General features: G+C 41.8%; 1 protein-coding gene across 1 annotated transcript; it reads right to left on the bottom strand.

Annotated features, from left to right (window-relative positions):
- Positions 1 to 381: 381 nt before the first annotated feature.
- Positions 382 to 16655, bottom strand: fbxl2 (F-box and leucine-rich repeat protein 2). Its single transcript, XM_070845961.1, has 14 exons — positions 16494 to 16655; positions 11645 to 11706; positions 8127 to 8181; positions 7137 to 7211; positions 6775 to 6869; positions 6089 to 6253; positions 5752 to 5878; positions 4649 to 4723; positions 4399 to 4529; positions 4022 to 4082; positions 3888 to 3932; positions 3481 to 3537; positions 3162 to 3374; positions 382 to 2603 (listed from the first exon to the last, which is right to left on the bottom strand). Exons 1-14 carry the CDS (start codon positions 16521 to 16523, stop codon positions 2496 to 2498), a joined length of 1299 nt encoding a protein of 432 aa, XP_070702062.1. The 5' UTR covers positions 16524 to 16655; the 3' UTR covers positions 382 to 2495.
- Positions 16656 to 23500: the final 6845 nt, after the last annotated feature.

Below are 23500 nucleotides of genomic sequence, written 5' to 3'. Positions count from 1 at the left end.
CGCAACCGATCAACGATCAGGCCTGATGGGTCTTCAGGCACCGCACAGCTAGCCAGCATAGTGCCTGATGTAAAATGTCTGCTTATCTAGCGTGTTGTGGGCCGCACCAGTGCTTACATACATAGCCAGTCACACCAGTATTTAGTAAAAGTAGATTTATATCGGTGATTATGATTGGATAATTTGTTTTCTGTAACAAAGTCATAAATCAAACACACCGCACAGTGTCTGTGGGTGTGTCCGCCGTCTGTGCGGCTCTTGGGTGACATCTGGCGGTGTGGCTGCGGTGTCGCCTGTGTTCAATTTGCCGCAGTTTCCCATAAAGTACTCCACTGTACATACTGGGAGACAAAATCTCACACTGGAGAGACAAAGCACATTTACTATTAGTCACTTTTATTTATTCATTTGTTTATTTTTTTCATTTATTTCTTTATTTTCTTAAACATAAAACTGTTAAAACAGCTGTCAAAGAGAGGGCATTAGTATCACAGCCAGTCAAGTCAGCTATGTATACATCTGAATCTTTCCTCATCTTTCTGTATGCTCTCCTTGTCTCAGTCCTATCCACAGTCCTGCCAATCTCCCCAGTCTTTGAGCACTTGGCACTACACAGCACTTGCCAGTCTCTTGTTTTGCGCAATATTGCAAGCTGCTTCTGTTTTGTTGTATTTTCAGTGCTTTGAGTAGTAGTATTTCATACACCACACACGTTACTCTGCATGGTAACATGCTGTAGATCCAAAGGAGTGTCTGTATAGAGTGAAATAAACTGTTGGTTTCGGGGATTTCCATTCACTGCAATTATGACATCCCTGTTGTCATATATGTTTCATAGGATTGGATCAGTGGGAATTTGTTGCTGATCAATGAAATACATTAGATTGGCAGATCTCACCAGACCCGTGTCAAATGCTATTTCTAAATAATTCCTCATCAGCTGTTTGGGGCATTAAGCAAGTGAACTATATTGAAAACATAATTCATTCGATCCTACATCAGTAAATTTGCCAATTACACAAACCTATACTAAATTAACTTTCAAATACATAAATTCATGTGATTGTCAAAAAGTTGAGGTGCCTTTGCTCACATTCTCCTACCTATTATTTCAGCTTTAAGCTAATTTCCATTTCAGTTTGAAGCAAAATCGCACCAACACTAGCCCTGATTGATATTCCGATACACACAGCAATAAATTTGAATAATGGACTCCACAGTCCAGTTAAAAACAGTGGGTAAACCACAGTTGTGTCAGTGTTTCTAAACTCACTCTGAATAGTAGGGAGACTGAAGACCTACTGATGTAAACAAGTTTGCCTGTGTTGCTAACCTAATCGAGGATGTAAACAAATGTTTAAGTGGTCAAGTAGAAGCTAGTGCACAGGGCTACTGACAGGATTGGATCAGGGCCTACGAGCCAACATAACCACGCAGTACACAGGAGAGGGCACTCATCGCAGTAGCATACACGTCAACATAATGCTTTTAGACACTGAGGGTCTGAATCATAGGTCCTTTTTTGTCAAACAGCAACAGTTTCTTCTTTTCCGCTTTGAAAAGAATGACAACCATTTCCCCCTCTCTGGATAGACAGGCATGGACAATTACAATAAGCACTGAAAAAAAGAAAATAAAACCATTTTTTGTTGGCCTACCCCAATTTTGAGTGAGTTGCCGTAAAGTGTAATTCTTTTTTTCTGTTGCAAAACATTCTCTGTACGAACAGAATCAAAATCTCAACAAAAGTTTCTCAGATGCACAAATATGTCACATGTTCCGTACTTCCTGTTTTTTCTCGACTCTTCCACATTAGAGAGCTGAGCCGGCTGCGCTGAAGCTTCACTGTTTATATCCAGAGGGTCTGCCTTTCCCATAACCCAGCTTTCCTCTCCCCCCATGCTGCGTGTTTATTGGTCAAAGCAGAATGAATCACAGGATGGTCACGTAGAGGTGTCATGTGATTGGTTGAGATGATACTCCACAGAGAGCGAACTGTTGTTCAAGAAGACAAGATCGTCTTGTTTTTTTTGTTTTTTTTGAGTTTGAACATGATGCATTGTAGTTCCACTGTTCAGACCGCCCCCACACACATCTCCGACTGTCCAGGTGCAGTCCTTTACGCCCACAGGTGGGGAGTCAGGGGTGGAGCGGAGATCTTGTGTTTGTCTTTGCAGTGAGAAAGAGAGAATGAGACAGCGAGAGAAAAAGAGAGAGTCCATCTGTCCATATTGTTTCCATCCACCCCTCCACGCCCAAACCCGGGGCTGCTGCAATGCTGATTGGTAAGCAAGAGGAGAGAGGAGGGGCGGGTTCAACTGATCAGGGATCAGTGGCGATCAGTCTATGTGTTGATCAGTGATCAGGAGCAGTGAGTGGGTCCAGCCCCTCCTCTCCCCTATGCCTTCCTCAGTCCCCCCCCCCCCAACCCATTTGAGCCCATATCAGAGCAGCAGGACCTGTAGACAGAGGTGGCCCCCTCTGGCCCTCCACTGTCAGAGGATGATGCAGCAGCGGCACAGACGCTGGCCACCTCCATGTACAGAGGGAGGGGGTGTCACTGGGGCAAAGTAGGCGTGGACCTTGATCTCTGGAAGGTGGGCCTGTGAAGGGAAGATATGTGTAAATGTAAGGCTACAAAGAGATTAAAAAAAACACAATAAGAATACAATTATATGGTCAGGATTCTCCTCTGTGTCCAATTTCCTTCAGAAATGGTTTGACAGTTTGGGAAATGTACTTATTCGCACACTTGCTGAGAGTTAGATGAGAAGATCAATGCCACTCTCACAGTATGTGTCCGTTTAACATAAGGCTACAGCCAGCAGCTGGTTAGCTTAGCTTGGCACAGACTGTAAACACAGTAATTTCCTGGAGTCCCCGCTGGTTAGTTACTGGTCCTGGCCAAAAATAGTTCACCACATGACCCCCAGTAAAAAAAACTGAAATTGTTGTTTTTACCCCTAGTTTTTTGTATGTATGTTACTTTTATTAGTGAGTTTTAGAGACGCTGGTAGGAAGATTTTTCTAACACCCACACAGAGGCTAGCTAGCTGTTTCTCCTCTTTTCTAGCACTTATTCTAAGATAAGCTGAAGAGCTGATGGCCATCGATTCCATGTGACTAAAAACGGCCTTTATGTCCCCATGAGTTCCACTGACCCGGATGCGTTTGATGCCAGCCCTGGTGACTTGCTGACAGTCGTAGAGCTCAATGCGCTCCAGACGATGGCAGCTCTTCAGGTGCTCCAAGGTCACGTCAGTGATGAGGGGGCAGTTGTCCAGCTCCACCACAGTGAGACGCTCCTGGCCACAGGTACTGCTGCTCAGAGCTCTGATGCCATCGTCTGTAATCAGCTCGCAGTGGGAAAGGGACTGTCCAGGGCACAGCAGACAGGGTTGACGACTCACAGTTAGATTAAAGCAAATATGTTGAGGCAGAACCTGGCACAAAATCTGAACTGCAGGTGTAAGTGTTTACCAGTGCTTGCAGGCGAGGGCAGTGGATAGACAGCTGAACCAGGGTGTTATCCGTCACCTGTGGAGAGGACCAGCTTGATTGACGTACTGTCTATACACATGTCTAGACACAGTTGAGAGTCCTAATTTACAGTTTTTGGAAGCAGGTGTTGCCTGTTCGTCTCTAGTTTTGTGTCCTGCTAAACCGTTTTCTCCTGTGTCACTTCTTTCCTGTCTCCCTGTCTGCTTTCTGTCAAAATCAATTTAAATACTGAGGTCTTTGGGCTGCTCACTCTCCCTCTTGGCAGGAAACATACAGTCATATCTGTCATTTTCCTACAATCTAATCTCTACCCAGGCAGATTCAACATACACAAATACCATGAGCATCATGTTGGGAATAAATCAGGAAACCACAAGTTGTCTCACCAAAATACATTCTTCTAAGTCCATTTTTTCAAGCTCGTGACAATTCTGTGAAGAGAAGAAGAAATCATTCAATGAGTGATATCGAGGTGAAATTGATGGTTGACCCACCAAAAAGGCAAAAAGAGCAAACTCACTCTGGCCAGCACAGTGAATCCAGCGTCCGTAACATGGGAACATCGTGCAGCTTCAAGGATCCTGAGAAAACACAAGCACACAAGCCACTTGTAAAGGCTACTTGGAGAGTATGATTTAGCATGGTGTTACCAAGGTTTCATCAGCCAGCAACTGGGTGTGAAGGGGGACTTGGTGGGCTGTACTGGGGTGTCGCAGATATTTTACTAGGTTCGAGATCATGTATCAGACCCAAGATGCTTGTCCGATTGTAACCTTGTTTGTTCAGTCCATTATTGGAAATGAGAATCGTCGTACTGCCTGAGAAGGATACTGAGGCAGGCTGTTGGTGTCTTTGGTGAAACAGGAGCACATGTGTGTGCGTGTGTGTTTTTCTCACTTGAGTCGGGGACAGTTGAGTCCCATTGCAGTGAGGGAGGCATCAGTGATGTTACTGCAGCCAGACACACAAAGGATCTGTAGCTTGTGGCATCCTCGGCACAGACTGACCAGGCCTTCATCTGATATTTGCTGGAGGCAACAGACACACATGAGAAATAACAAAAAACACGGAGGCATACAGACACATACCTCAGGCATTATTATCAGTCTCTCCCTCTCCACATACTGCAACCAAATGTTTGTCTTACTGTGCAAGACTGCATGTTGATGGTGGTGAGTTCTGGGCAGTGTTTCTGAAGGTGTTTCAATGCTCCATCATCCAGCTGGGTTAGAATGAGAAGTATTGTTAATCAAATCAATATCATTGCTGTTCAAACACCTAGATTAATAATACATATATGTGACTGTTTGTTTGTGTTGAACACATCTCCTACCAATCAATGGTGGCTTGTGACTGAATGACTCTTGAAACTTAAAATGCCAGTTCAATTTCACCCTGTTTTTCCAATGAGTTAAGATTAATTCACACATGACTACTGTCCCCTATGAGCCCCAGAAGATGATTCATGGGGGTTTCATGGTATCTTTAAATGGCAAGAAAATAGACTAGAATAGACTAGACTCTTTGGTAAAAAACCATCAACAACTAAGCACACAGCGTAAAGAAAATATTGACCCCACAGAGAAAGTAGAAAAAGAAAACGCCAGCGTGACACAAACCACCACATCAACAAAGAAATACCTACCACATGTAAAAAAACAAAACTCCATGGGATGGAAAATGTACTGTGCTGGAACAGCAACAAGGTAAAAGGGCACTTCTCTCTTCAGTAAGCAATTTTTCAGCAGTGGGAAAGACGTCTAGCATGGGTTTATGTTAGGTATTCTGTTTTTTAGAAAAAATGTGGGAAGAAATATTTATTTAGAGTTTTCTGTAGTTCTACTGTTTTTTCCCCTCAGCTGAAGAATATTGTGAGCTGTACCCGCTACCAGACATTGTTTACAGTAAACTGTAGTTAACAGTGTTCTCTGGCAGCAGGGAACTGTTGCTGCATGTGAAGATAAAGAGATAAAAACAGTTTCAACCATCTACTTCTTTTAAGAAATCTTGGTGTTTTATGGTGTAGATTTGTAAAACAAAATAAAGATGAGCTCTAATGGTTTTTCATCAATGATATTTTGTCTACATACCTAATCTGATTAGAATCATATTTAAAAATGTGTTTCAACATGGTGTAAAAGCCTTCTGTAAAAATGTAAAAATGACAATTGCAGTAAAGAAGACCCACTGAAAGACAACACAAGTCATTGCCAGGGCATGTATGTGTGTGTTTGTGTGCCAGCACTGAACCTGTGTGCAGCCTCTGAGGAACAGTCCTCGTAAACCATTGCAACCTCTAGCCAAAGCCTCGATGCCATCGCGTGTGATCTGGTCACACCATGACAGGTTCAACATCTCCAGCATTCTGCAGCCATCACTGAATATGCACACACATTACACAACGAAGATGAAGACAACTTTACTGTGTGCGTTTATCAATTCCTTAAGAGTTCAACAGAAAAAACTGTGCACAATGTAGCGAGTGCGTGAGAGCTTGAGGAGGATTTTTAAAACAATTTTCTTTAAGATGTTAAATAGGTTATGTTACATGAAGTAGCTAAGGCAATAGCAAGTGTGCGGGTGCTACCTGAGGGCCTTGAGGGAGTGGTTGCTGATGGAGACACAGGAGGTGAGATCTAGTTGTTTGAGTTTGGAGCAAAACTTGCTGAGGCTGAGACAGGTGCTGTCTGTGATCTTGGTGCAGCCGTTCAGGTTCAACACTTCGATGTTTCTGCAGTTCTGAGCAAATGTTCTGGGGAAACAGTGGAGCAGTAGAGAGGGAGAAGGGGGATTACTCAAGAGTCACTTCATTGAATAAATAAGAAGTCAGATGGGAGCTGCTCAGGAGCCAATTAACAGAGTCATCTACAGGCTCTTGGGAGGTTGTTATACAGCTACTGTACATTTCTTTTTATGAAAGCTTTACTCTCATAAGAACAGCGTGTACTTCTTTGAATCAGTTGCTTATGGAGGTGATAGAAACTATGTAAATAATCAGATCAAGAGGTACATCAGTTTCATGTAAAATACATCACCGCTGTTCTTTTTGTGTGTGTGTGTGTGTGTGTGTATGTACAGAGTGAAGTGAGATTAAGTAGATTTAAAGAGGAGTTCTAATAGAGTCTCCAGGGACTGAACAGGCACAACCTGTTTTAACCATAATCACTTTAACAGCAAGTAATCAAACCAACAAGAAAGTAACTTTAGATAAAAGCTGAAGCAGAATCACACTTATTGTATCAGTGTATGTCAGATAAATAATAGTAATCTCACTTCATGGAGGCATCTCCCACACTAAGGCAGCCCCTGAGGCTCAGCTGCCTCAGGAAGCCTCCACAACGCTTCGAAATGTTCTCCACCACCCGGCCCTGAGAGAAACAGGGACAGAGAGAAAGTGAGATGGAGATGGACAAAGAGATGGACACAGTCACAGGACAGAGGATCAGCTGTGACGTCACAGTCGGCACCAAAGCCTACTGACCCAGCACTAAGCCTTGGACTGGATAATGCTACTCAACGAGCACACACATGCAGCACATATAGACCATCGTGTGAACACACACACACAGACACAGATACTGTCCATTCTCCCCCTTCACCCATCTCCTTTTCTCTCTCATAAACGCGTCCCTCACCTCTATGTCTGTCTGGAAGTTGAACAAGTCGATCTTCTGCCAGTTGCTGCCATCTAGAGCCAGGACATTCCACGCCTGAGAGGGTGACAGACAGGTTGCAGACAGACACAGACATGTGGGTCACAGAGGTGGGGGAAGGTGAATGGGGACTCTGTTATCAAAATATGCGCAAGAAATTAATGAACTTAGTGGGTCAAACTCTACTGTACAGCACTTACTAGCACTGTGTGCACATAAACCATTCAAGATTCAAGATGATTTGTCCCTGGGGCAATTTGTCATGCCAACTCTATATTTCTTTGTTTATGAAGCAGGTGCACTATCTGCTGTTTTCACTTCTTAAATCCACCTAAAACCCATCTAATATGAGGATATGCTTCTTTTCTCTCCTTTATATCTTTGTGAATTTAACATCTTTGGGTTTAACCAAACAAAACCAGATATTTGAAGGTGTCACCTTGGGCTCTAGGAAATTACAATGGGCATTTTTTTTTTCACCGCCGTCTGAAATGATTTGTTAGATTAATCGATAAAATAATCATCCAAACAATCATAACAGCGGCTGAAAGTTTAGGTACACCTGCATGAAGCTCAGGAAACAAGAGATGAACTACCCTAAAACCAGAAACAACATATGGAAAAAGAAACATGTACAGAGAAATAACATTTTTTTTATGGAAATACATTGGAGCTGTGGTAAGAGATGCGGCTCTGCATTCACAGTCCACGTGCCAAGCCCTTGTTATTATTCACAGACAGCTCATTCATAAATGGATTTCAGCTGCAGTGCAACCATGGCTAAACAGTGGTCCACTTACACATAACCAGCAGAGGGCACTATGCTATAGACATCTGTAGAGAATTCAGTAATGGTAACCCGGTTTTAATTCAACTACACCACAGTTTGGAGTTACACTCATCTATTCTTCTAAAACAATGTGTGCTGGTCCACAGTGGTTGGTTTGGAGGTGTAGAAAGGGAAATGCTTACCTTGGATACTTGTGCACACCTACAGAGTGTAACCACATCTAGATAAGAGAATATTCTAGAAAGAGAGACAAAAAACACAGTTTGCCTCAGTTAACAGATCACTCTCAGATAAAGCACTCAGTTTCTAACCAGACTTTGTGTTGGATTTGTTTTTCCTTTTGTGTGATTTAATATATGTGTTTGTGTGCCGGTAGAAAACAGAACAATCCCCTGTGTTTGGTTGGTAGCAGGAGAGCCCCACAGACAGGCAGTGTTTGAGCTGTGGGCCGGTCAGCCACAAAGGGCTGCATGCAGCAGGCTACTGGGTCAGCTCAATCCATTAATCTGCCAATGAGTAATCTCTGGCACTCAGACAGGCAAGGCCACAGACAGCATGGGACAGACAGACAAACATACACACATATACAGGAGGACACACACACATGAAACCAAACATGTACACCTCACCAGTGAATAAATGTTACTGCTTATAAAAGGGCCAATCTATAGAAACTATGAGGTATTCAGAGAATTGTCATGGTGCCAAAGCTTTGAGTGCAGCTGGGGTCTGAATGTCCTTTTAACCCTAGGAAACAGGAGCTGACCATTGTTTCCTTCATATAGAAGCAGACAATGGCTGTGTGTTTTGATGTGTGTTAGGCCGGGGCATGTTGGGACATGTCTGTATAATCTATACCAGAGTCTTGTATCAGGGAGTGCAGGCACACAATCGACCAAGCGATGCAAAGACACACACACACACACACACACACACACAGTCCTTAGAGTGACTGCAGGCCACCAGAGAAGCTGACCAATCAAGCAGCAGCTCATCGATCTCCCTTCTAATAACTGGTTAATGGCTATGACGCTGATCATTGATTGACTGTCTGTTTTAATCAAACACAATCTAACTTTCCATTATGTGTGAGCGGAAGGCCTTTTACCAACCACAGAAGAATTGTGTTAATCATACTCACAGGGAAGGAATCAGTCAGTCTGATTTGGTGAGTCCTCTTTTGTGTCCTGTTGACATATCTGACATTTGCTCTTGATAATAAAAGCGTAATACTTCATTGAGAGCAGCTCTGATTATTTTAGATGGCAGATTGTTGAATGCACATGGACTACAGCTGACTATCACTGGCTTTTTCATTTTACAGCTGGTGATATAATAGAGCCAAATTCAGTGGAACGACATCATGAATATGTTTCCTCATCTTACATGAACAGAAAATAAGTCAGGAGCCTTTCGTTGCTCTGTCCACTCCTGCCTGTTTTATTCTGACATGGTACAAAACGGGATTTTAATTGTGCACAGTCACATTTGTTGACAAAATGTACACCTGGCCCTTCAAGCACAGCTAGATAAGAGAGAGTCGAGCCTTCGCCATGAGACTAGGACTGGTTGCCATAGTAACTCCAGCTAGACATGAATTTGGGTGGTGGTAGGGAGGGTGCTGAGTCAGCGCTTCTGGGTAAGGAGACCCTGAACCACTCTGAACTCTCTCCGAGACTCGCCTGTCAGACAAGACTCCTCTATACCACGGCACAGTTTTCACAGTGTATATCCATGCTGCACTGGCCTAGTTATTCATATTCATACTTTTATATATTTATATTTTACTTTGTGTTTGAAGTGTATTCTTATTCTTATTCTTATTCTTTTGGAGCTGTGTGTAACAAAAAGCAATTTCCCCCTGGGGATTATTAAAGTAATTCTGATTCTGATTCTGATTCTGATTAACAGCTGTTTACGATGCACCACCTGAAAGGCGGACGATCGCAAAAACAAGTCAGGTACTCAGGCTCGCCCACAGTGAAACATTAAATTTTCACAGGAATGCTAATGAGAACACTAATTAAACACATTAACAGATTAATTAGCAAATATTACTATGGCAACACACCAGATGGGTGATCTACCACTCCTTAAAATAAAGAATGAATACATGTCTATGGCCTGTATGCAGTTTTACCAAACACTCAGTTTCTCCTTTAAATGTCTGAGATCGGTATATTTTGGAGCTGCAACAGCTTGTCAAAAATTGATTAGTTGATACACAGAAAAATATTTTGATAATCTAATAATCAGTCATGTTTAAAGCAAAAATGCCAAACAATCGCTGGTTCCAGCTTCTCAGATTTAAAGATTTGATGCCTTTCTTGGTCAAATGAAACAAACGGCATGAATACCTTACATTGTGAATGTGTAGTGGACGCTTTTCACTATCTTCTGTCTATATTGACAAAATATTCATATAATATATAATATAATAAATATTCAAATAATAGGAAGATTAATAGATAGTGAAAACAATCATTAGCTTTAAGTATTGATGCCTGGAGAAGTAAAAGTGTATTTCTGAAGAGAAAAGATCATAGAAAAGTGTGGAAAAAACAGAATCTAAATTTGAGTGGTGGCACATTATTTTCCCTCTTTGTTGTGCCATTGATCATCTCAGGATGCCTTTGATTTATCTTGCAACCTCATGTACGGGCCCCTGTCTCCAGGTTGGGGACCTCCAATTTACTCTATACTCCTAATTAAGATCAAATTAATGTCTGGTGTGACTAATTTCCTAGATGCGAGTTTTGAGTTATTGCCTTCAAAATGTTTATACACACATGTATACCTTCATTATGGAAATGAACCTGGGATAACATAATATCTGAGTCTGTGTGTGTGCCATGGCGACAGGGCAAAACAAAATTATAAATACAAAAAAAAACAAGCTCCAGTCAACCCACTTTCTATGGTTTAAAAACAAGATTTACTGCCATAACAACGAGTCCTCTTCACAGCTGATGTTGTGTAAGTGTTTCAACATGAATCATGTGACAGTGGGTCATGTGTTGAGGCTGTGGTGTTTCTGGCCGCCAGTGAAAGTGTGCTGGTGGTAATGGGTGTACTGGTTGTCTCTGTGGAGCACAGCTGGAGCAGCAGAGGAGCACAGCACTGCGGAATTCCCCACCAGCTAAGACAAGCTATTTATAGCGTGCACACACACACACACACACACACACACACACACACACACAGACATACAGTTTGCATAGGCCCACGATGCATTTCACACACGTACACAACGACACACCCATACACACATGCAGAAATAACCAGCCTTTATCATGTGTTAGCAGAGTGACATGCAGGTGCATCCCCTTCAGACATACACGCACACACACACGGGAGGAAGAAGATAGGTGTGTGTTATATTTATGGGTCATGTGGGACAAAATATTGGTCTGTAGGTCACACAGTTAACACAACCTCATTTCAGACTAGTGACATACATCATACGTAAACTCACACACATACACACAACTATTGACAAGACAAACAACACACCCACAAAAGACACACATACACACTCCTGCACATGAATGTTCAAGACTGCTTCGGCTAATTGGTAACCTTGACCTAAGCCCTGGTCGCAGGGTATGTTGTGTTGTATGTAGTGTTTGTGCTAGTGTCTGTGTGTGTGTGTGTGTGTGTGTGTGTCTAGAGGGAGGAAGTTCTGTATTATTAATCTTACCTAAGAAGAAGCTCTTTGGGGAGCTTCTTGTTAATGGGGGCTTCATCACTGTTTGAGAACACCTGCCGAGACACAAAATAAACAATAACAATGAGTGTGTGTGTGTGTGTGTGTGTGTGTGTGTGTTTGAGGTGGTCAACACAAATGAGACAGAAACAAGACATAAGCCGTAACAATGGCAACAGAAAGCACAGAGCATCATTATCATCATCTCAAACCTAAGTCAGTCTTGGGGACAATATCATTTATTTTTGGCCGACACAAAATGTGTTTAAAGGATAAGTTCACATTTTTTAAAGAAATTGTTCCACTACAATCCTCTTATTAAGTAAATAAGAGGGAGGACAAAAACGCACAGCACTCATTCTGCATAAAAAACTATTAAGATGAAATTATAGTAATATGTGGCTTTGGTAGTTAGTCAAATCAAATCAGTTTTTAGTGTCTTTTGAGTGTGAAATTTTCTCTTTTAGCTACTTTCCCTCCACTGCAGCTCATCAAGGACACATTGTGTGCAGAGACACAAAGTGGGAACATGGCAGTAAAAAGACTGTATCCTTAGAAGATACCCATTTGTTTGGTCTAACCCATACTGCTAATGCCTCATACTGGCTTCAGCTGGACTGTGAATTTTCTCCTCCATCACTTACATTGAAAACACTTGGAATGATTATGTACCTTCAGATGTACCTTCAGAGTGCGTATGAGCATGCATATGTTTGTTTACGACAGATTTGAATAAAATGTGAACCTTTCCTTTAATAAAAATAGAACCCTGCACTATATCTCCAGTTACAAGTGAGAAAAAAAAGCTATTACTTCCTTAAGCTATGCTAATAAACAAGCCAGAGCTACATTTGGCTTTCCACGTCCCCTCCTTACAAGCTTATAATTCTGTTAGCCTGGTCAGCTTGTTGGCATGCTTATCTCAATTAGTCTACTCGCTGGATGTCTGGCCATCTGCTGAGTGGGACACACACACACACACACTAGCAGGTGATTCAAGTCAGACCTCTCTGTGTGAAGAACAGAGGCAGAACATTCTAGATCAGGTGGGCTGTATTCAGCCATGAATTTAAATTACGGCAAACACCCACATTCGCAGCGCCTCTGCAGACACGCATCTTGCCAGTGATACACTTGTATCCTCAAAGACTAAGAAACTGTATCTAATGAGGGGGACTCCCCGCTGTGTCACACGCAAACTCAAACACCGAAATGTGAAAACACAAAGGGGAGTGAGGAAAAGCGCAGGGGGAGCAAAGGTTGATTCTGAAAATGCCTTGGCTCCAGCTAGCTCCATGACAGATGCAAGCTCCTAGAAAGAGAAAGCAATAAAGGAGAGGGAAGATGGGAGACAGAGGGAGGCAGGGGGAGCAGGAGGAAGTATGAGGCAGAGGCAAACAAAGAAATGGTGCTACAGTCAAGGACTAACAGGAAAAGAATATGTACAAAAAATATGTATTAAAATCAGAGAGAGAGAGAGAGAGAGAGTGGGAGGAAGTAAAGGCCATTTGAGAGGAAGAGGGCTCAGAAAGACGAGGGAGTTGGTCCAGCAAAAGATTAACTAAGCTGGTTTGAATTTTAACATCTACGTTCAGGTAACAACACAGCAGACAAAGTGGTTTGAAACACAGATCTGAACCTATTGATTAACTACATCCAATAATAGCTCCAAGATATTGTTAAAATGCTCTCCATCATTGCTTCCCACGTACCCGGGCCAACTGCCTCAGTGGGAAACTTAATAAAGGTTCAACAAAACCTCTCGTCCATCATCATCAGCATGTGACTGTCAGTTTCAGTTATATTTAGAGCTGTGTCAATTGAGTAAAGTGACAGTAAATTGACCTTAATTGTACATTACTGTATGTGCCCACTGAATGGTAGGAAGACAACTTGGCCTGTCAACAAACGAGGCCTACAGTACAATATATTAACTCTGTGTCTCTCTAAAGCCAGAGGTGGCTTAGGGTTTAGGACTAAATTTAGACTTAATTCCAAACCACCTCTGTAACACATCACTCACCTTTGACCTCTCCTTCAACAGCCACATAGTTATGCACAATCACACCCGGTGGGCTTAACACAGGACGCCACTGGCAAACAACAAAGGCAAAATAACCTTTTCATGATGTGGTTTTAACTTGGAAACACAACTTTGACAGTGTAATGGCATCCAGTCTGGTACAGACGGTTCTGATTCACATTCAGACATTCCAGATAAAACAATGAATCCATTAGTCGATCGAAAAAGAAATGTAATCATCAACAATTCTGATAATCTAGTTATTTATGAGTAGTAGTAGTGAAAAATACCAAATATTTGCTCATTTAAGACTGCTGCTTATTTTCATTAGCTTTTAATCTGCTGATTATTTTCTCGACTATCTGATTAAATGTTTGGTCTATAAAACATAATAACACTGCGAAAAGGTGCGCAGCATTATATCCTAGAGCACAAAGGGATGTCAGTGACGTCTTGTTTTGTCCAACCAGCTCCAGAAATATCCAATTTACCACAGACTAAGAAAACAAAAAGCAGCAAACCCCCGCATTTGTAAAGCAAAGCAGTTAGTGAAGTAGTTGCCTTTCAAATATCTGTTGCTTTAAAAATGGACTAATGAACTAATTGCCATTTTTAGACTTTATAATTTTTTGATCTAGTAGTCAGACCAAATAAGCCATTTGAGGATGTTACCTTGAACTACAGAACTTGTAATGGACATGTTTCACACAGTTGGCATACAGCACATTTACAGTCTATTCTCCTGGTCACTCTCTGTGTGTTGTGTAACCCGAACCCCATGGAAGAGGTTGCAAGGTGAAATACCACGAGCTCAGAGTTAGGTGTGTAGTGTAAGGTATGGCATTATGACAGCACCATCTCTGGTACGCAAGCTTCATTAAAGTTATCATCTCTGCTTTCTGGTGCCTTCGTTCTCTGTGCCAACTGAGCAGCATTCCCAAGCAGGGTGTTCCTCTCTGCAGTCATGCTCCTATTCCTAGACAACTAGTGTACAACAGGGTGGATATGCAAATCTGGTTTTTGAACTTGCATGCTCAGGTTTAGGGTTTCTTTGCCAAATTAAAGTAAGGAAAATTAGATGCAGGTCATATTATGTGGTTGATTTCTGTCCTGAAATACAACAAGTACAAGTGGCTCTTGTCATTATAAAGCATCAATCAGGTGTTATTGGTCAACCCTCCCACATCCCACTCTATTACCCCCCAACTCTTCAGTCTCTCTGACCACACACACCAGCTTGTTTCCCACCATACGCTGGTTTTCATCTGCTTCTAAGAAGCTTACAGCTCTGTTGAGAAATCCACTGATATGGCAACACACATCAGCACTGCTACCACCTTCTGCTCTCATTCACTTCCACGTAGACGCAAATGTTCGGACCACTGACAAGCTCACGGCGGCTGAACACCTGACAGAGAAAGTCCAGTACCATCAAACCAGTCAAACCTCAAAAGAATGTCAACAATGTCTAATTAGAATTCAGATAAACAATGCTCACAGTTTAGGAGGCCTACAACCAGTTGGACCAGACCTTATTTAAGGTTTGTACACAATTGCGAAGAAACTACTGACACGGCTAAAAACATGATAACGATTACACCACAGGTACACACATAAAAGGCTTGTAATCTTCAAAACAATCTACTAAAACTACATGTGGCTGAGCAGGAGTGGAAAGTAGATTTACTCAAGAACTGTACTTGAATACAATTTTGTACCTGAGCTATTGCATTCTATGCTATTTTATAGTTGAATTCAAGAGACAAATGTTGTACTTTGTACTCCACTACAAATATTCGACAGCTGGCTACTTTGAAAATCGAGGTTATACCTCAACCTGCTGCAACATAAAATGCCTCATAAGCAGTAATGCATCAATAATACTGTCCTGTAATGTAACATAACATTGAAAGGGATCATTATGTCTATATTATGCATTTACTTTTGATACTTTGAGTATATTTTGCTGCTAATACTTGTAGATGGTATACTAGTAATGTCATATTTTTTTTAGATATTGCCACTTTTACTTAAGTAAAACATCGGAGTACTTCCCAGAATTTCCCCCCTGGGGATCAATAAAGTATTTCTATCTATCTATCTATCTATCTATCTATTTCATCCAGTACTGCAATACACTGCAGTTGAGTGCTGAGGTCTAACACAGATGAAAGGGCGTGTGTTTACCACTTTCCTGCGAAATTATCATGGAAATAAGGAAAGGTTGTGGGAGGACACATGACATTTCACAGCACTCATGTTATTGTGCACACCATTGCTGATTCTTGAGCACCAGAGGACCATCTGCGTGTGCCAGTGGCCGCCCCAAACCTCCTGTGGCAGCTGTCACTCACAGGTATCACAGGTGGTGTCACAGGTTTTGCGGTGTTATCTGCCAAAGCCAAGTGATGACTAATTGAATGTATTTACAACATTACTCTGCATCTGCAGCCCCCCTTTTCCTGAAAGCCTGTAACCTCAGGCGACAGTGCCAGCCAGCCAGCCAGCCAGCCTCGGCCCTGATATATTGACAATCCTCAGCCACAGCCCTCCTCCTGTCCCGCAGTCCTGAGCTCCATGTTGTCGCTGTCTACTGGTGCGGCAGGACAATAACAGGATTTCGGATTACCCTTGACCAACAAAACGCCTCTCAGCTCCTGATTGCATGTAAAATCAGGAGCACGGTCGACCACACACACACACATACAGACACACACACACACACACACACACACACACTTTGCTTATACAAGCCCACGACTCCCACGTCTAGTAGAAACAAACAGTTTAACCATTGGTGGTCCACTCCCTCTGTCATACCTCGAACCGGCCCTTGGTGATACCGTTCATGTCTGCGGCGGCTCGTCCCTGCTGCACGCCGCACACACACACCAGCAGAGCCGTTTGACGGGCGCCCTTATTGTTTTTGTCGCCGTTTTATTTTTGGTCGGCCGGAGTGTAGGAGCCGAGCTGGAGCTGGGTCCTCACACCCTCCTCCTCCTCCACCTCCTCCTCCACCACCTCCTCCTCTTCCCCCCCCAGCCGTCAGCGAGGCTCCGGTCTCCGAGCCAGCGAGGTGCTGGTGACGGCGGTGTCGGACCTCCGGGGGCGGCCTGCGGTGGCGTTATCGGTCGTCGTCTCGGACACCAGCCCGTCTCATCGCAGGGCTACCAAAATAACAATAATAACATGGACGGTCTGTCAAGTGACTTCACTTCCGCCTCTCCCTTCATCGCTCCAGCGCGAGGCAGCTGCAACCCCCTCCTAAAAAAAAAAAAAAACCTCCCAAGTTTGCTTAAAAAACACACGGGAGACGCGACATAAACGCCCGCTTTCCTGCCTCACGGCGTCTCCCCCGCTGCAGACACACGCACGGAGGCTGACACGGACGTTTTCCTCAATGTTTTCTGTTTACTTGCGGGGAAGGGGAGGGCTTACGTGACGTCATTGCTGCGGGAAAAGCACGCGTGGTCGATTTGTTTTGATTGTGGGGTCTTGCGGAGATTTCTTTTTGTTTCTTGTGTGTGGGGGGAAATGACGGTAAAGGGTCGCTTTCGGATCCAGTTGAGGGTGTGACGGCACCGAGACGTGGCCTGACACGAACCCGCGAGTCTGATTAAAGGAAGGAAACACGGATCTGTGGACGCCTGATCCGGGATCCAAGACCGTGTCTGCAGGAGAGATGTGCAACACAGGCTGAGAAAGGCTTCGGCCTGCAGACACACACACCCAAAACAACTTGGAGTGACTTCTCTGTCACTCCTGCATTACGTAAAGTGCTTATGTAGCAACAATGGTGGAAGAAATATTCCTTTAATGGAATGAAAATAGCAACACAGAAACGCTAAATACTGCACTACAAGCACCAGGACACCCTAAATCCTGCATAGCAAATCTTATTTTAGGAGTATTATGCATATATGTACGTATTATGCATGTATGTATGTGTGTGTATATACACACACACACACACACACACACACATAGATATATTAGCCTATAGGATTATTATTACTAATCCATCAATGTGTGATTAGCATTTGTGTTGTAGTTTTTTGAGGTGTGGCTGATTTTAATTTCTTTATAATATTGGGCAGTTTAATCTGTGAAAACCTCAACCTTATAATTACATTTCCGTCTGAGATTGGGTTCCAAAACCCTTATTTCACACTGTTTCAAACTTAAATCAACTTGTTAAAGAAACAATCCAAAAATGAGGCTCTGTATCTTTAATAAATTGATTATAGATTTTTTTTTTTTACCGAAGTTGATTTGCACTGAAAACAAGATTAAATATTTCTATTGCAATGGACATTTTTTTCCCCTCAATTTTTGAAGGAAAGAGACCGAAATGTAAATATTTAATAATAATACTTACTGTACTTCACTGCAGCTGTTTGACATCTTAAGTTACTCTGCAAGTTATTTTCCATACAACGAATATAATCAGCCTCTAAAACATGATGCATTCTTCAGTAATATATTCGTCTGATTGCAGTAAGTATATTCAGACCTGCAAATCAACTGATAGTATTGAGTATTTGTTAAAGTCATGTTTAATTTTTTTTTAATTCTACTGCAGCCATCTCCCCTATTGTTTCTTGTTTCGTGATACGTACACATATTTTCTTTAACAGTTTTTTAATAAATTGATTTATACTGAAAACAGGATGAAATATTATTACTGTATTACCAGATTTGTGTCCTTTTGATTTTCAGTACAGGGAGTTAAAATTACCTCTTACTTATCCAATATACAACAACAATAATGCATAAATTATGATCTTATATATGTATATACACTAATATTACACTATATTTTATTGCTAAGACCACTGTACTTTTTTGGTAAGTACTGGAATAATTTATGCTGATATGTTGCCACTTTCACTTAAAGAAAGGATCTAAGTACCTCCTCCACCAGTGTCACTGCTGGTTTTGTAGACAGGGCTGCAGACAGACTAGAGTGTGAGTTACACATCCAGAAGGAAATATCTTCACAGTTGTTCCAACATCCACAGCTAGAGGGAGATCTCATGCAGCCAGCCTCTAATCTCAGGCTGTCAAACAGGACAGGACATGTTCACAAGTGGTGGGAATGAAGTACTGTAGGGTCACTATTGAACAGTTTTGAGATACTTGCACTTTACTTGAGGCTTTCTGTTTTCTGTTGCTTTACGCTTCCACTCCAGTCCATCTCACGGGGAACTATTGTTCTTTAAACTTCGCTACATTTATCTGGCAGCTATAGCAAATAAAGGTTTTTCATGCAAAGCACATACTGAATAAGGTATGATATGTATTCTTTGGTTTAAACTATCAAACAGTGTGTAAACCAACCAGCCATTTCCAAAGTAAAAGTAAAGTCCTGCAATGAAAATATCACATAATATACTATATATACTATCATATCTGATGTTTTAGGATTAATAATGAAGTTACATTAATGTGTCTGTTGCATTTTACTGCTGTACTTGTTAACGTTGGGCTTATTCTAACTACTTTATATGCTGTTGGTTAGTTTAATGTGCAGCAAATGCACCGTGGTCTATGTTGCGTTGTTGTCCTTTGAGACCCACGAATCTATAAAAAGTCAACTTGTCTTGAGCTCAGGAAAACGGCCCAGTTTTCAGCTTTGTAATATTGCATTTTCCAGGTAATCCACTGGGTTTTCGTTTTGTTCACTTGAGAATTTTCTCAGCCCACAAAGGAACACTTAATCCTTCAGTTTGTGAGACACTCTCTCATTAAAAATGACCAGCTTTGGAGAGACGATTCTCACTGGACAAGAGGAGTGTGAAAAGAAGTAAAATAAAGGCAGTGAAGTAAAGCCGTCAAATACACTGCAAACTGCAATATTTGCCTCTGAGATGTAGCGGAGTGCAAGTATAAATGTATAGTAAAGTAAAATACAAGTACCTTTAATATGAACTTCAGTACATTCCTTCAGTGAATGTATTTAGTTTCTCTCCACCACTGCTCATCCTGCATAACAATGGCTGTTGTTTTGGATAATTTCAGTACTTTTTGCTGACAAATGCATAAACTTTTGATGGAAGAACATTAATAGTATTAGAGTATATTTATTACTTTACTTTACTTTACTCAAGTAAAAGATCTTAGTTCTTCTTCCACCACAGAGGAGAGGGTATGCCAGAGTAGAATACACATGGCTTGCACAGACATGTTCTCTCAGGTCTTCACTGCACTTATTCAGTCAATAAAATCGCTGTTAAGTCTGAGATATACTCTGGTGTTACAGGGCCCTGGTGTATGCTGGGATGACGTAGTGACACACTTAAATGACATGAGACATCCACCTGTGCTTTTCCTGTTGGTCTATTAAAGCCTGTCAGGACTTCATGCTGCATGCAAACCCCACCCTCATCTCTGTGCTGGCAAACTGTAATCCTAATGAGCCATAACTGAAAAAAATCATAACCGTTTGATTCACTGGATCAGACATAACTCAGATAGAGGAAACGCTCTGTACGTGTGTGTTGGCATGAACACATACATTTCATCATGCTTGTGCTAAAACGTAGCCTTTCATCTGCGTGCAACACATTTTCAATCCCTGCGCCACCCCATCTCACTGCTTTGCATGGTAATTAACAATCCCTCATCAAAAGTCAAATTAATTATCTCAGTTCTTTGAATAGCTCCATGCCCTTCTCATCCTGACTCTGCTGTGGCTGGCAGCTCAGTGTTGAATGTGTCCTGGTGATCGCTGTGACTCCACTGATGTCAAGTGAGGCCATCTCTCTATAATGTTTCTGTAGAGGCTATCGAACATATAACTTATAAGATTATCGTGGTTTGAATACTGTTTTCTTCTGTGCTTCATCCAATACATTCAAAGACTAGTTATTTAGAAGTATGTTTGGCCTCTCTGTCATGGTCTGCATTTACTGTCCCCCACTATTATGTATTTATCAGATTTTCTCTGTTTTTAACATGTTTTTGTTTGTTTTATTACTGTCTGATCAGCTTTACTGTGCTGTATTTTCTCTGTTTCCTGTGTTATTTTAAAGTGCCATATATAAGGATGCATGCCTCTATGCTGTTGCTAAAACGCACATGTGCAGTATTTGCAGGTGTACACACATAATGTCACTGTCCAGTGAAATCTACGTATCTCTAAATTTGGTAATTTTTCAGTTTAACCGCAGGATGGAGTTTTACTTTATGTCTTAAACCTGAACAAACCATCCCAAAACTCACTGGTTTTATGTAAAGTGCCTCATCACAAAGGCAAAAACAGAGCTGTTTCTTCAGCTAATGAAAAGTTGACGTTTTCGAGATAAGGAGTTTTTACAGGCATTCATCGATCATCTTACATCATGTTCATCACATACACATCATACGTTCAGATGACAGGGCAGAGAGATTGGTGTATAACAACAGATATGAGTAAAAACATACAATTGGCATCCACACACACACACACACACACACACACACACACACACAGTTCGCACTGCCTGCAGCTTCAACTCATCTTTCAGAGCTGTTCCTGTTTTTCTGGACCCCACTCCTCATGGAGGTTTGAGGAGGCTGTTGCCACGGAGACACAGCCATACCTCCCGGTGTCCTGGGCCGCACCAGTATGACCAATGATTTCCTCTGAGTCAATCACGCTTCTGCACTACGCCTCATTCTGACAGGACACGTCTCACATGGGAAGTCACTGGTCTCACACACACTCAAAGCAACCTTGTGGTTGATGTGTGTGTGTGTGTGTGTGTGTGTCTGTACTTTACTTCCACAGCGCAGATTGTCTCATGGGTGTGTACTGGAAGTCCTGTGAGATTACACACCTGTGTGAAGTCTGGACGTGTGTCTGTCCCGCCCGGAAACACCTGCAGCAAACATAATTCTCACCAACATCTCTGCGATGGTGCAGGTGTGAATCACCGTCTCTCTCCTCTGCGACCCCCACCTCTCCAGAAATAGCCCCTGTGTATGAATCAGGATCCCAGTCAGCCCTAAAGTACCCCATCCAAACCGCTCTGAACAGGAGGTGAACGCGTGAGAGGTGCATGAGAGCAGGCTGGAAAAATGTGACAGAGAAACACGGAGAAGAGTGAGTGAAATGCAAAAGCACCAGCGGGGGATTTAAAAGCCACAATGAAGCCTCGACGGCAGCATGGGTGACTCCACTGGGGCAGAGGGAACACGCAGAACTATGAAAATGGAAAAGAAAGACAGAAATGTAGAGAGAAGAGTATGTGTGAATCCTCAATCGAGGTGTCACTCCTTAAGGGGTTTCTTTATTATTGCTTTTTTAATCTCATTCCAATAGTTTTCCTTTTATACGTGTGTACATGCATCACACACATATATATTGCTCCTGTCCTCCATTGTTTTCTTCCATATCACTCCCATCATCTTTCGAGCTGCAGCGAGCAGGAAAACAGTCCTTTCCTCCCTTCTCCTCCTTCTTTTATTTCTTTTGCTGAAACAACTCCACAGGGAATATAGCCACCCATTTAGGGCCGTTTCCATCAAGCTTTCAAGCCCATGTCATGAATCTTGGTGTCACGGTTGACATGTCGCTGAAGTTTGACCAACAAAATTAACTCTGTGGTGAAAGGCTGCTGTTTTCATTTAGGCAACATCGCCAAACTCAAGCCCATCCTCTTTCTCAGTGGCGTGAAGATTGTGACCACTGCACTCATCTCCCCGAGGCCAGATCAGTGCGACACACTGTTCCTCGGTGTTAGCCAGTCCTCTCTGTCCCGCCTGCAACTGGTGCAGGAAGCTGGTACCAGAAAAAAAGGGGGCATCACACCAGTGCTAGCATCCCTGCTCTCGCTACCTGTCAAATACATCACTGACTTCAAAGGTTCTTCTATTTGTTTTTTAAGCCATACATGGGCCCTGTACTCATCCTGTTCCACGACCGAGGCTGGTAGGTCAGGGAGGTCGTGCCTTCATGGTTGCAGCTCCGAGGCTTTGGAATAGCCTTCCACTTTTGTTAAAATGTTCTCCTTTCACTGACATTTTTAAAACTTAACTCAAGACGCACATGTTTTCTATGTTCTTACTGGTTTTGTTTTAAGTATTCTATATTCTTTTATAAATTGCTTGTTTTATTACATTTTATTGTGTCTCTGTCTTATTACTATGCTCATATCTTGATTTTGCCTCATACTTGTATTTTATTAATATTTCAACATTTTCTTCTGCTTCCACCATTTATACCGTTTATGTTATTGATGAGCTGCTCACCCTAATTTTGTACGGCACTATGGTTGTTTCAAATGTGCTATATAAATAAACTTAATTTGATTTGATTTGAAACAGAGATACAAAATATAAGAGCTTCCCCATTCCTGACTAGAGAACCAATCTTTGGTTCTGGGAAGATGATACTCCAAAGATTTATTTCTTTTTCTAGGGAGCTTTGGCCAAGACAGCAGCAATACAGTGTATTAAACAACATACAATTACACGACTTTAATTCAGAGACAATTACTTTTTACTCCGCAGTTATCTGACAGCTTATAAATGTAGATTTTTACATAGAAAATATATTAAACATATTAAAATGTGATGTACTTTTATAGATCAAAATATTTAAAAGTGAATTAAAGCTGAAAGGATTTCAGCTTCTGGTTTTACATCAGTAAAATACTGCTTGGGCATTATTGCATCAGTAATAATAATCTATATATAACAGTACAACTCACATTTTCTTTTTACTTCTCTATAATAAAAATATACTTTGCTGTTAATATTTACATTACTTTACTTAAGTAACATTTTCAATTCAGTCTTTTTACTTATATTGGAGTAGTTTTACATCATGGCATTGCTACTTT

Source organism: Pempheris klunzingeri, chromosome 16, assembly GCF_042242105.1.
Source record: "Pempheris klunzingeri isolate RE-2024b chromosome 16, fPemKlu1.hap1, whole genome shotgun sequence".
In the NCBI taxonomy this organism is placed as follows: Eukaryota; Metazoa; Chordata; class Actinopteri; order Acropomatiformes; family Pempheridae; genus Pempheris; species Pempheris klunzingeri.
This window is presented reverse-complemented; position numbering and strand designations above follow the sequence as displayed.

What these genes read in the sequence shown, in the direction of transcription:
- fbxl2 (XM_070845961.1), bottom strand. Translation starts at nt 16,523, where the DNA reads ATGAACGGTATCACCAAGGGCCGGTTCGAG. An exon ending in GGTGTGCACAAGTATCCAAG is followed by an intron (nt 7,212 to 8,126) that starts GTAAGCATTTCC and finishes TCACCCTCTCAG; the next exon opens with GCGTGGAATGTCCTGGCTCT. An exon ending in ACTTAGAAGAATGTATTTTG is followed by an intron (nt 3,538 to 3,887) that starts GTGAGACAACTT and finishes TCCTCTCCACAG; the next exon opens with GTGACGGATAACACCCTGGT.